A 13,921-nucleotide genomic window follows, 5' to 3' on the forward strand; every position below is an offset into this window, starting at 1 on the left:
ATATCTGCAGACATGTATGGACGGACTGCTCAGAGCACAGAACAAAGAGAAGCGTGCAGAGAAGGGGTGCTTGGATGGTACCAGAGGTCAGCCTCATCAATGTCAGACTTGCGCGGGCTGAGAGGCTAAAAAGATCTCAGAGACCAGTCCTGCTTGGTCTTTTTTGTTACTGACTCCTGTTTTCAAGCTAATGAATTTCAAACTAGTTCATCCCATAAACTTCCAGTACCCTTTATCACCAACAAATGGCAGCCAGATCAACTCCGTGACAAAAAGAAAACTGTGAAGAATTGTTATGATGGGGAGGAATGAGCAGGCACAGAAGATGATGCATGAGAAACAAGGCAGACACTAGGCAGGGCTAGAGAAGAAACAACGTGGATTCAAAGAAACGGCGTTTGGTCTTCAAGGGACAGCACAAGAAGGGCCCACGCCAGGAGCACTGGCTGCTTCTATTCTGTTTTCGGTGTTAAGAATGTTTGATATTAATTTGCTCTGAGAAGGGATTATGTGAGGACCATAAAGGTTCAAATATGATCAGCCATTGCTGCCTTCTGTGTAGGACCGCATTATGTTTGTCCTTTCTGGAGCGTCTGGGGCTGGAGACCAGGCCCCTGTGCCCTGCCAACAGGTCTACTTAAAAGTAGTCACAACAGCGCCACTTAGAGAAAAGCAACAAACACCCTTCTTACCTGCCTAGGTGTTCAGAGCTCGGGCTGACCAGGTACATCAGATTCCGGAGGGTGTGCAGTGGTTGTAATTGATCTAAATTTACATGCTAGAAAAAGCAAAACAAGGATTAATACTTTCAACCATGTAACAAATTAGAACTCAGCCCGCAGCACACTGTCCATACCTGAGAGAAGCACAGGTAAAGAATGTTGGCATTCAGCTTCTTCACCGCTCGAGTAAATTTCTGTCTGCTGAGATTTTCCCCACAAAATTCACTGTAAAGCAAACACACAATTTGTCAGGTTGTATTTTTGGAGGGAATTCTAATGTTCATGTTAAGAGGTTTGTTCTGGAGAGCGTGCTTCACAGGACAATTCAGGGTAAGACCTGTGCCGTCGCCCCGGCCCCTTAAATGAACGGCACTGAACGGAAACTTTCTAGGGATGAACTGCTGCCCTCACAGCGGTTTCACTGCATCTATCAAAATTGCAACTGCACGCAGCCTTTGACCAAGCAATGCCACTTCTGAAAACTTATCCTACACAAATATTTTTCATACAAATACATTTCACACTTACGAAATGACGAATGCACAAAACTGTTCCTTGAGGTACAAAGAGGGGATGGGTAAGATCTTGGCACATTTATACAAAGGAAAACTCTGCAGCTGTCTACTTTATGCAGAATGACAGCTGAAAGCTCACAATGGCCCCAAGCAATGTGCACTCTCCCCTCCTCACTCGCAGCTCTCTCTCCCCAGGGCCTGGCACTCGCCATCCTCTCTGCCCGCACCCTCTCTCCCTCAGATTCCCACATGATCACATGCCTGCCTGCTGAAACACAGCAAGCCCTCCCCCCATCCACACGCCCTTTCTCTCACCTGCTTTAATGTTCTCCACAGCACTTATCACCATTGGACATACTGTTTATTTATTATTTGTCCCTCCATTAAAATGTAAGTGCCAAGAAGGCAGGGATTCTCTTCTCATTACCACTGTACCCCCCACTCAGTGTCTAGAACAGTGCCTGGAGCACAGTAGGTGCTCAATAAATATTTGTTAAATAAATACTTAAAAAGCAAAGTACATAACACCTTAGTATAGCATGGTAGCTTCTGTGTGTAAAAGGGGAGGGGGATGGTAATAATACATATTTATATTTGCTTGAAATGTAAGGATAACTGGAAGGGGGGTCGGAGGGTCTTAGTAGGAACTAGATAAGACTGTAAACCTTTACATTTTTTTGGAATTATAAACATTTTTTATTTTTAAAAAATCAAACAAAAAATATTCAAGTGTTACAGTTTACCCAGTTCTCACACATGAGCATACCTTCTGAATACCTGGTTTTTCCTTCAATTATTTTTTTCAAGTTGGAGAATTCTCCGTGGTCTTCTCAAAGACTTCAGGTACAATTGTAAGATAATGAAACAAATTTGCACAATAGCTAATGCTCTTGAAATTAATCTCAATATTTCATAGTCAGACTTTTTCTTGGTAATACTTAAATTCTTATTTTTGGGTTTTTTTTAAAGATTGGCAACTGTGCTAACATCTGTTACCAAACTTTTTTTTTTTTTTCCTTCTTCTCCCCAAATCCCCTGAGTAGACAGTTGTATATTTTTGGTTGTGGGTCCTTCTAGCTGTGGCATGTGGGATGCCGCCTCAGTGTGGCCTGATGAGCGGCGCCATGTCCGCGCCCGGGATCCAAACTGGTGAAACCCTGGGCCACCAAAGTGAAGTACACGAACTTAACCACTCGGCCATGGGGCCAGCCCCTTATTTTCGGTTTAATTAGAATAAATAAAACACAACAGGAACATGAGAGATCCATGATAAAGATGACATCACCACTTTCAATTACTTGCCTGTTGCACAGCTTTTTGGGAAGATTCACATCAAGTATATGAGACAAAATGTTGACCAGCTGAGTTGCAAAGCACAATGCGGCACTGATTGTGTGGGCAGGGTTATTATGCTCCATGTCTAAAGTACAAAAACAACCACCATACACAAAACAAGGTTCATTTCAACAACAATATTAATGCATTTAGATTTTACGATTTGTAATTTTGTCATTACATTACTGATAGCTTGTTTTACTCCTTACTAATAAAAGGTCCATGGCCAGACATTAACGCTTCATCGTTTATGGTTTTTGCTCAGTGGAATGTAACCTAAGCAAATGGGCCTAAAGCGGCTCAGCATACATGAAGTTAAAGTGTGACCTGCTTGGACCAAATAATGTAGTATTTAGCAGAACAATTAATGCCCAACTTAAATGTCACCTCCTCAGAGAGGCCTCCCCTGATAACGCTATGGAAGAGCAGTCCCTTCCTCTGTAGCCATGCCCCATGGTGGTCCTCATTCTGTCCAGGGCATGCACTCAGGTATGGTGCCTTTCATCACCACCTGCTTCCCGGCCTCTCCACAGAAAGGCAAAGGGCTACACCTGTGCTGGGGACCTCACCTCTGTACCACCAACACTGCGCATGACAGAAAGCACAGACTCACTAACTATTCGCTGAAGGGCCAAATGAACAATCCTTCTCCACCAAAGAGAAGCTGCAGGTGTTTTAAAGGGTTTTTCTATTAGGGTATTTCAGTCTCCATTTAGGACTGCTAAAACAAGCTCTTTACAAAGTTAGAAACTACAGAAATGGGACTCAACGGGCTAAATATACTTCTTTAAACACTGAGGTCTTTTTATATAAATAAAGCAGTATCGACCCCCAAAAGGTGAAATATCTAAATACATATTTTCAGTCCATCCACCGATGGATAAACAAAATGTGGTATATCCATACAATGCAATATTATTCAGTCATAAAAAGAATGAAATGCTGATACATGCTACAATGTGGATGAAATCTGAAAACACTGTTTTAAGTGAAAAAAGCCAGACGCAAAACACCATGTATTGTATGACCCCATTTATATGAAATGTCCAGGACAGACATCTCATCTATAGGGACGGAAAGCAGATTAGGGCCAGGAGGAGGGCAGAGAAGGAGTGACAGCTTCAGGCCCCAGAGTTTCTGTCTGGGATGATGAAGATGCTTTGGAACTAGACAGAGGTGATAGCTGCAAAGCGCGGTGAATGAACTAAATGCCACTGAATTGTTCACTTTAAAATGGTTCATTTTGTTATACAAATTTTACCTTAATTAAAAAATACATATAATTATAAAAGTTTTCACAGACTATTTTGCTTCTTACCAGGTCCCTGTGTGGTTTTCTTCTCTTCCACCCAACTGTAGTAGGCAGAGTAGTCCCCATTGCTGGGAAGGCTAATCCAGGGCCCCGTAATGCTAATGCTGGTGTCCCCATTGTGATCATCACAGACCCATCTCCCCGAGAGGTAAGTTGTCCTCCGGGCTTCAGCAAGCTTGCTCACAGTGCTAGAGGTCATGGCACTGTCACTCTCTGAAGACACATCTGCAGGATCTCTAAAAATCAGAAGATGCACATGGATTTCAAGAGACGGGGTTTTAAAGAGCATGCAACATACCAGATTTGCAGAACATTGGAAAGATGCACAGAAGGGCAGGAATCTAACTGGAATATACAGAGATAAGTAATTCTATCAGAGATGAACATCAAACCAGCTGTGGCACAGAAGCGCACACCAGTGTGAGGAAGGCGGCACCAAGGCCTAGGGCTTCAAGTATTGTTAGGTTCTCAAACTCTTTGGTCTCAAGACCCCTTTTACCAACCATGGCAGTTTGACATGTGGCAAAAGCACTTTCTGCATACTTCCCATTTCATCAGATGGCACGTTAAAAAGACGTGTATGCAAGGGTCAAGACATAGTAAAATTTAAATCAAGTTAACAATTTCTACTGTTGCTTCTTGATGTGAAACTGGCTTTTATTTGAACTGCAAGTACATGGTGGAATACAGTCACTATTAATATAGTTTGGTGTCACTGCCAAAATGTTAAGGTGCACAAGCTTCTACCCAGCATGGCTTTTGAGCCACCAGTGCAAATGTCAACATGGTGACAAAGGAAAAAAAAGTGTATTATTATAAAAATAGTTTTGACTGCATGGACCCCCGAAAGAGTCTCAGGGACCCGCAGAGGTCCAGAGACCACACTTACAACTGCTGGCCTAGAGAGTGGAATGGGAATGAGAAGTCATAGCAGGTACAAATGCACGGTGGAGGGAAGAACAAAGTGTGTTTGGGAGGCAAAGACGCTCAGTGCAGTTGTGTGTAGCATGCAGGAGGGCAGTGCCAGGAGACGGTGTTGGAAGAGCAGGCAGGAAACGGGCACACTGGGAGGGGCCTTCCGTGCTGCACTGTTTAGATTCTGTTCTCTTGGCCAGCGGTTCTCAGTCCTTTTTCCTTCTGCCACAACACACACGTAAGATAAGTCCAACTGGCTGTCACTGATAACACGCGGGGCGAGAGTACTACAGCCAATTCTACACCGGGCCTCTACCTCTTCTTTGTCCTACTCAAGGAAGTGTGAGAAATGTGAATGAACAAGAAATCTTATAGGGATAACTTCAAAACTATCAGCTTAAAAAAATTAACGGTGTATAATAATATATACTAATATAAAAGATTTAAACAGTACAGGTATAGAGGAGAAAGTTTTTCTCCATGTTTTCTCTTCTGCGACTTTGTCTTCAGTTGTCAGCCTCCTTAGTCTCCAAAAATCTGGACTGTGTCTGAGTCTTTGTCTGCTGTAAGGTGCTTTGACATTGATAGCTTGGCCCATCAGAATTTAATTTGGCATGTTTCTGTTTTGTCAGCTGTTTTCTCCCCAAAGGCCTGGCCAGCTGTCTTTACGGCAATTTTTGGATAATCCAACTTTCCCCACTAATCTAAAATCCAGCTTAGGGTCTATTTCTGAACTTTCTATTCTGCTCTACTTTGAATCTGCCTTTTTATTTCTACATTTGCCAAATACTAAGGACAAATTACTTGGTAAGAATCAGAGAGCAGGTTTTCAAGCCAGCAGCAAGAATCAGACCTTTAAGCTTTCAGGAAGCTAACTGTGGCAACAGACAGAAGGACAGACTGAAGTAGGGGCAGTAAAGACTAGTAACAGTCCTAACCAGCAACAGTGCCCTGACTGTCCAATTCCAGGAAAAGGTGCTGGAAGCTGAGGGCAACCAGAAGAGACAGCAAATCCTGACGCTCAGTGAGAAAGCAAATGAAACTCTCCAGGGTAGTTTCCAAACCTGGATGATCATCAGCATCATCTGGAGAAGTTTAAAATAAAAGAATTCTGAGATACACTGGGAGGTGTGTCCTCTGGAACCTGTATTTTTCAAAAGTTCCTGAGTGACTCTGATGAACAGCCAGGTGGGAACCACTGTCTTGTCCAACCCACTGACTCCTGAGGGTATCCATGCACTACCACCTTTGACTAAACTCCCAGTATCCAGTGCTTGACAGCAGCTAGTTACTAGGAAACGGCCAAGTCAAAGTGTCATGCCCACCAAATAAGAGACCCCAGCTCCAGGTGTTTTCTTCCATTTCAGCTCATCACTTCTTTTCGAAGTAGGCACTATTATCCCTATCTAACAGACAAGGAAATAAGACTTCGAGGTTCAAGGTTGAAGAACCTGCCTTACAGCATACAACTAATCAACAGTCCGGCTGGGACTGCAGCCAACAGCAGCCATCAGATGGCTCCTGATCAGAAGTGTGACTCAGCAGCTCATCTGGAAGCTCTGTCAGAGGACACAGCCTCAGCCCCAATCCTCGAGGGCCACCACCCTTCCCCTTGGCCACATCCCCGACTTCGTGCAGTACATGCTGTGTGCTGAAGCAGATAAGACTTCAGTTTGACTACTAGGAAAACCAATGATCCCAGAACAAGGCCCAATAAACAAGGTGCGGACATATTTGAGAAATACTTGATCTTTGGAACTTGATCTATTCCTAGAGGCAAAAGAGTCACTCACAGTACCTGACACCGGTCTTTACTTCCTCGATTGGAAAAATGACAGAGGTGAGCTCTAATATATGCGATCGCCGAAGATGTGCCAGACGTTCATAATGACTTCTTAAGTCAATGGTTTTTTTTTCTACCAAGTCACCAAGTTTGCGATTGTGCCTCTGAATCTTCTCCTTTTTCTCTTGATGCCGTTGCGCTCGAGTGTAAAGCTTCTGATTCTTTTCCTTGGTTTTGAGAAGGCCTTCAGAATCTAAAGGAGATAAATCACACTCAACAATTATCTCTACAAATAGTTCCTGGGAACTGCAGAACCCCACCTCGCAAGTCTAAGTGTCTTCCTGCAGCGCAAACTGGGAGGAAGTGAACCCTCAGTAAAATTAACTCGATAATGCTCACTAAGTGGAAACCGAGAGCTTAGTTCAAGTAGATATGACACATAAAAGCAAAGGGGACCACCACTAAAATGACTCTAAATCTCCATCTGTAATCATCGTTAGCAAGAATCGCTCAATGACTATCAAGTTTAAATTTAGCACAGGAAGTACCCGACTGTCTTACGGAAAGCACCAAAGAACAGCTATGTCGGGCAGAAAAGATAGCTAATTCAAGTTTGAAAAACTGCTGGCTACCTGATTTTCCTAAGAAACCTTTCAAGCGTGCGTTGGGTTACATTCAGACACCAAGGGTTAACCTCACAGCAGGTGGGCGTGCAGCAGAGAACTACACCAAGAGCTCTGAAAAGTTACAACGGAGTGCGGCGTCCCCTAGTAGGGTGGGAGCACCTATCTGATGAACGCCTCTCACCTGCCAGCGTTTTAGGCACTGCAAGGGCAACAAAAGCATCGCCACACAACCAGGAAAGGAGACAGACACTCATCCTGTCAGATTTCTGTCCTTTTTGTGGAGCTCCTTCAGGTTCTGCATCCGAACCTGCTAGGGTATTAGGTTGTAGCTAAACTTTGCTAGGGTGCCAAAAACAAGTAGTAAAATCTTAGACAGACACCTTGGAGCAACTTAGAAGGCTCAAACAAGTTCAAAATCAAGCTCATTATTTTTCCAGGAAAGCTCCCTCTTGATACATTTTAAGCCAGGTTCCCTACTTCATGAATATTTTTGACCTGTCCACTGCCTTAATCTGTCCCCCGATGGCCAACTCCATGAGCTGTCCTACAGGTGCTTATATCTAGTGCTTTCTTCTCACTCCCACCATCACAATCCTAGTTAACTCTCACCAAAACTCTGCCTATCTCCAGCTTGGCTCCACTCCACGCCTTCATGTCCTCTTTCCCTGGCTCAGTCTTCATAAACCATAGCCAATGCTCAGCAGTTCTCCACTGCCAATCAAATACAGACCAAGGACACCCTCGAGCCAGTATATATCCCCATTCCCTCTGCACATCCTGTACTCTAGCCTCACTCAATGACTAGATGCTTCAAACCCTTTCCACAAGGTAGAAGTACTTAAACAAATGTTTGGATGGATGGATGCTGAACCAGTTATTCTTCCCTAAATACTCACCCCTATCTTGTTGTTCAAATCAACGTCTCTCTAGGAGTGCTACTTGCTCCTATTCTCTGAATATCCAAACTGTGCTCATTCAGCAAAGCCCCTTTCCATGAAAGCTCCCCAGACCTCTCGCTCCTCGGAACTCTACGGTAATGTGTATACCCAACCTATGGCTTGCAGCTTAGTTCTTTATACCAGGTCCACCAAAGCCTCGCTGTCTCCTGACTAGAATATAACAAGCATCTGATAAGTTGCCCTCTTTGACTGAGGACCACCGAACTCAGGTATTTCGTTGTAGGCGTAAGGTTTCTTATAGTTTTCTTTCTCCTTAGATGCATCTCTTTAGCACCCTGGCTCAATGTGAATGTCCTGAAGGTTAAGTCTCTTACTTTCCAGCAAACTCATTCATTTTCATGATCTCCACTGAGCCCTTCACAAGTGCCCAAGTGAATCTCTCTAGCCACAGCCCCAAGTCACATGGTGGTCAGATTTTCTGAGGATAGTTTCCAATTTAATATCATGACTCCTCACAGGAGGCAGGAAATCATCAGTTACCCACCTGCACTAGCACAGACTCAGCACACAGTTTAGTTTATCCTTTTCTCCATGCCACCTCCCCCTACAGTGCTGCCATTTCTGTAATCTACTCGTTTGTTTGGATAAATAACTTTGCAGCACAAACCAACTCAACTCTGAATCCAACTTCCCTATCTATGCCCTATAATGTATCTGTATTATTCTGTATCATGACATCTTAAGTCAAAAGAGTCTGGAGAAATATTCAACAAGCTCTATAGGTTATAATTTAGGCCCTTTTCTGAATATATGTGGTATTTCAACAACAAAGTTTTAAAAAAAGAAGAAAGACTATTTGTGGGTAGCAAGCTCTTAATCTGTGGCCCTGAGTGCATGCATAGCTTCTGGAATCCGTTAGCTCTCTTAAAATGATTTGCAAAATTTTGAGTCTAGTCTAGAGAGTAGCAACTAGACTGCATTTATGTTCTAAAGACCAGTGGTTCCCAACCCCGGCGGGTCATCGGAACCACCCAGAGCAGCGCTACTCAAAGTGTGGCCTATGGATCTGGGCCTGCCTGCAAACTTTTACCAGTCAGACAAGAGGAGTACAGACATACAGAGTAAGTTTAGAAACTTTCTTCTTTGACATGGTAATTTAATATTGCCAGGACATCCAAGTATGCAATCATTTTTCCAGTAATTCATTTTATTGTATTTTACAAAAGCATCAGTATCAATTTATGACAGACTGGAAATTAAAGAGAAAAAACTGGTCTTTCACTACAAATAGTTTAAGAACCAATGACCCAGTCCCCATGAGGGAGATTTTAATTTCCTACATCCAGGTGAGTCCCAGGATTCTCTATCTAGATTTCAAAAAGGTCACCAGGTGACTCTGATGATTTGCCAGGGATGGAAACCACTGTTATAGAACCATATCTTTTATTTTCTGTGGTTGTTGATTTTTGGGTGGAGAGGGGGCTAAGAATCCGTCAAAAAGAGCTGATCAAGGTTATAAACTTGCTCATCAGAGAAATGTGCAAGCTCAGTAAATTCAGCAACTTCACGAGGTTCACAGATGCCCAGTGGCAAACCCCTGGTGTAAACACAGGGGAAGACGGGGAAAGAGGGCGAACTGATGCTGAGTCACGAGTCCCGCCACTGCCACTGAAGCAGAGCCTCTGGAGGATGCAGGCAAACCTCGGTGGATAATGGGCTCTCTGTAGCTCTGAGCACCTCTTCTCATGCTGCCCTGTGTCTCTAGCTTGTTATCCTGTGAAACTTCACAGGAGCGCTTTATCAGGACCAACACTTTCAAAGGAAGTTTTTACATCCACTATAAAATACTTGCTTCTGAAAGCAATGAGTAGACAAGAAAGGGATTCACAAAGTATGACAGTGACTCATTCTAAACTTTAAACATCAACCTTCAGAAATACATAGACTATTTCCAAGGATACAGGATTTCTAAGAGAACTCTCTTAGATTTTGACAACCACCTATGATAAAGTATGAACTGCACAAATATATGTAAGACTAATACAGATTAAAATATGTATAAAGCTCACTGTGGGAGAAAAAGCCAATACTCTTTACTTCTAGTACAAACTAATAATTATTGTAAGTAAGTACCAAGTTAGACGCTGAGCTGCCTGTTAGCTAAGGCAGATGGGAAACATTCCCCAACCTTTTTAATTGAGTAAGGTAGTAAATTATTCAAAGGTTTTTACACAAAAATTTCTTATACACCTGTTTTACAAGGAGAGGAAGGCAAGTAGTCAACTTTCCCAGGTCGCTGTTGTCTCCCAACCCTCCTGTCTGTCTTTCCGTCTCTCTGGTTTACCAATCCCATGAAGTTCCACACAGGCCCTTTATCAGAGCTGCAGGGAGGGGGGCAAACTACTTACTTTTCTTCATTTCTTCATTTCCTTTACATATTGTTTGTTTCAGCTGCTCAATCCTCATCTTGCAGGACATTATTTTCCACCTCTTAAAAAATATATGCAATAAATATCAGAAACAGTTGTCTCTTATGATTAACATGATTATCGACCTGGTATCACCACTTATTTTCAGCTATATCTTAGAAAACATAATGAAGAAAAGACCAATATAATTATATTTATTATAGCTTTTGTAACAATGGTAGATTACAAAAAAGATAAAATGTTATTCTGGTTCAATGCAAAAGCTGCTAGGAAATTAAGAGAGAAAGAGACATTCACACCGTTCTTTTCTATGTGTTAATGAACATAGAGAAAAGTGTTGAAGGATATTCTCTTCACATGCTCTGTCTAATATAGCTTTTGGTCCAATATAGCTTTTGGATTTTAAAAGTCAATTAAAATTACATAAAATTTAAAAATCCAGTTCCTTACACTGCCCACATGTCAAGCGTTCAACACTACATGTGACTAATGGCTACCACATTGGTTGGTGTAGATAGAGGATATCTGCATCATCACAGAAAATTCTACTGAGGCACTACTCTAGAATCTCAGAAAATTCTATTGAGGCACTACTCTAGAATCTCAGTGCTGGTTATGGAGGTGACCATCAACATCACTGTATTAGCTCACTGATAGAATAAGCAAGTATTACTTGCAAAATAATAAAAACTGCAATAAAACAGAAGTTAAAAAAAAGTACATAACTCACATAAGATTTCTGGAAAAGCCTGAGAAAATTATATGAAACACAAAATTGCCTCTTTACATTACTGGGATTTAGGCACAGCTCCCCCCAAGGTGAATAAAGGATCAGTAAAAACGTGACCTAGTAGTAGTTAGTTAAAAAGTATGGTTATCTATTCTATAATGCCTCCATAAACGTGGGTAATTAAAACTTGAACAATGTTCAAATGTTGATGGCGTCTGACCCTTGTCTAAGTAGTCTGCTGGTACGAGACACAGAGCAGATCACAGAGATGCTCCAGGGGGAAAGTCCAGCCCCGCCAGGGGACTTGAGAGAGGCATCTGAAAACAGATCGTGGTGACTGATGGGTTCAGAAATGAATTGCAATGGGACATCTGCATTAGTCTTTCAGAATCAATATTGAATTTTGATACAAAAACTAGGAAATAGCACAGGGAATTTAGAAAAATGGGAATGAGATTCTTCATAAATAGCCTTTTACGCTTTTTCCATACAGCATGTTTTGTTTCTATATCATTCAGAACATGAGCTGAACGCACTTGTATCACATATTAAGTATTATTTACAAATTATGAATGATGCTTATTATTGTAAAAAAATTAACCACCACAGAAGAGACAAAAGAGAGTGATTGTTAGCCTGACTCCTTCCCACTCTTCAGGGGTAATCTCAATTAAAGTTGGATGTACATCTTTCAGATTTTTTTAGAGTATATTTATATTTAAAACACATACTTACACAAATGAAATCATACTTTACCATAGCCTATTTTCTGTTTGTTTTTCATTAAAAAACATATCTTGGACATCACTCCATATCAACCCGTGTAGACTAACCACATTCTTTTTAACAGCTACACAGAATCATAATTATTCTCCTCATCCTGCCTGATGAGCATTTACATTATTCATGTTAACTTCACTACTAGTGATGCAGACAACCAGCTTCTTTGTCCATGATCTCTGCATTCATGTGCATTTTCTTAGGAGGAACACTGCCAGATATACCACACGCACATGCACAAAAAACTCAACAAACCACTACCAAATTGTCCCCCGAATAATATCTCAACGTGTGCTCCCACCAACAGTGAGGAAAAGTGTTATCAATCAAACTCCTTATTTTCATACGTAGTACTCATTTATTTCCAAGTTTGTGTTCATTTTGCTCAGGGTCTTTAACATACAGAATTTTCAAATTTTTATGTAGTCTGCCAAAAGGTTTTCCTTTATGGCTTATAAAGGTCTGCTCACTGCAGATTACACACTCATGTTTTAATTTTTTTATGAATTTACTTTTCACATTTAATCATTAACCCATCTAGAGAGTGTGTGTTTATGATGAGCAAGTAAACACACAAAAGATAGCCCGTTGTTCTTGTATTTCTGTCAATACCAGACTTTATAATTAGCCTTTATTATGGTTTCATAATTAATTGCCAATACCCTGTTTTTCGTATCTAGATGAAATATTTGAGAAGCCTACACTACAAATATATTCAAATAGAGGGCTGCCAAAAAAATGATCAAAGATAAATTTAAATTCAAAATGATTTCTTAAGCTCTACCAACTTAAAAACATGTAATCTCAAGTACAAGTAATAGTATTTAAATACTTCTTACAGCTTACCAACTGATCTGTTATCCATTTTCCTTCCATAGCTTTTAACACTCTGTATGGAGAAGAGACAAAAAAATAAGCTTTTAAAATAATAAATTTTGTGAAGCTCAAAAACACAGTATCAACCACTGTTTAAACCTTTCTTTTTTTTTTGAGCAAGATTAGCCCTGAGCTAACATCTGCCGCCAATCCTTTTTTTTTTGTTTGCTGAGAAAGACTGGCCCTGAGCTAACATCCGTGCCCATCTTCCTCTCTTTTATATGTGGGACACCTGCCACAGCATGGCTTGACAAGTGCTACACAGGTCCACACCCAGGATCCGAATCAGCGAACTCTGGGCCACTGAAGCAGAATGTGTGAACTTAACCACTGCACCACCAGGCCGGCCCCTCAACAACTTTTTAAAATAAGTTCTTAGAAATGGCTCGAAATATCAAACTGGGGCTTAAGCATTTAAAAATGTTTTCCAAATTTCCTGTTCTCTGCACTTTTTTTCTCACCTCCTTCCTTTTGACCTTTTCATACTGCCCAGAGCCTTTCTACAAACCTTCACAATAAACTTCCTTAATAGCCACAGCCTTTGTCCTCAGTCATAATCAATAATCTTCATCAGTCATAATTAATAATGACAGTTACAAGAGAATTCACGATCTAAAATGCTATGATCGGTTTCCAAAGAAATGGCACAAGCCAGTGTCTGCAAAGATTTGTTCTATGGGATAATGTCCTTTGGGAAAAAATAAAAGTGTATGTGATCAAGTGAGTTACAGAAGTGACTGAGCTAAATAAAGCCAAGCAGGTGTCTCCACTGCAGGGCAACTCAGGAGACTCACTCTGCTCAACAGTGTGTTCATCAGACCCGGGGGGTGTCTGGAGAACAGTGGCTAGGTCAGTCTGGGACAGAAAGTTCTATAGGAGACAATTCTTAAATCCAGAGGGTGAGAGAGTCATCAGATGTGCTTGTTAATAACTCAGATTCCCGGGCCTCCCCTCAGACCTGCTGAATCAGAATATCTGAGGATAAGATTTCACGAATCT

The 13,921-nt window shown here is 41.5% G+C and overlaps 1 protein-coding gene across 2 annotated transcripts in view; it reads right to left on the bottom strand.

The window, feature by feature from the left end:
* The window catches only part of ATG14 (autophagy related 14), a 53,456-nt gene that overhangs the window by 25,337 nt on the left and 14,198 nt on the right, over nt 1–13,921 (bottom strand). For both annotated transcript variants that reach the window (XR_011504593.1, XM_014834618.3), the window contains exons 3-9: nt 12,893–12,935; nt 10,516–10,597; nt 6,598–6,835; nt 3,891–4,120; nt 2,540–2,657; nt 857–947; nt 693–778 (exon numbers count right to left, since the gene is read on the bottom strand). Coding sequence is in view for 1 of the 2 variants with exons in the window: in XM_014834618.3 (XP_014690104.2) it covers nt 693–778; nt 857–947; nt 2,540–2,657; nt 3,891–4,120; nt 6,598–6,835; nt 10,516–10,597; nt 12,893–12,935 (888 nt within the window). In the remaining variant the exon portion in view is untranslated. The remainder of the gene's footprint in view (nt 1–692; nt 779–856; nt 948–2,539; nt 2,658–3,890; nt 4,121–6,597; nt 6,836–10,515; nt 10,598–12,892; nt 12,936–13,921) is intronic.

The sequence above is a fragment of the Equus asinus genome, chromosome 7 (genome assembly GCF_041296235.1).
Source record: "Equus asinus isolate D_3611 breed Donkey chromosome 7, EquAss-T2T_v2, whole genome shotgun sequence".
In the NCBI taxonomy this organism is placed as follows: Eukaryota; Metazoa; Chordata; class Mammalia; order Perissodactyla; family Equidae; genus Equus; species Equus asinus.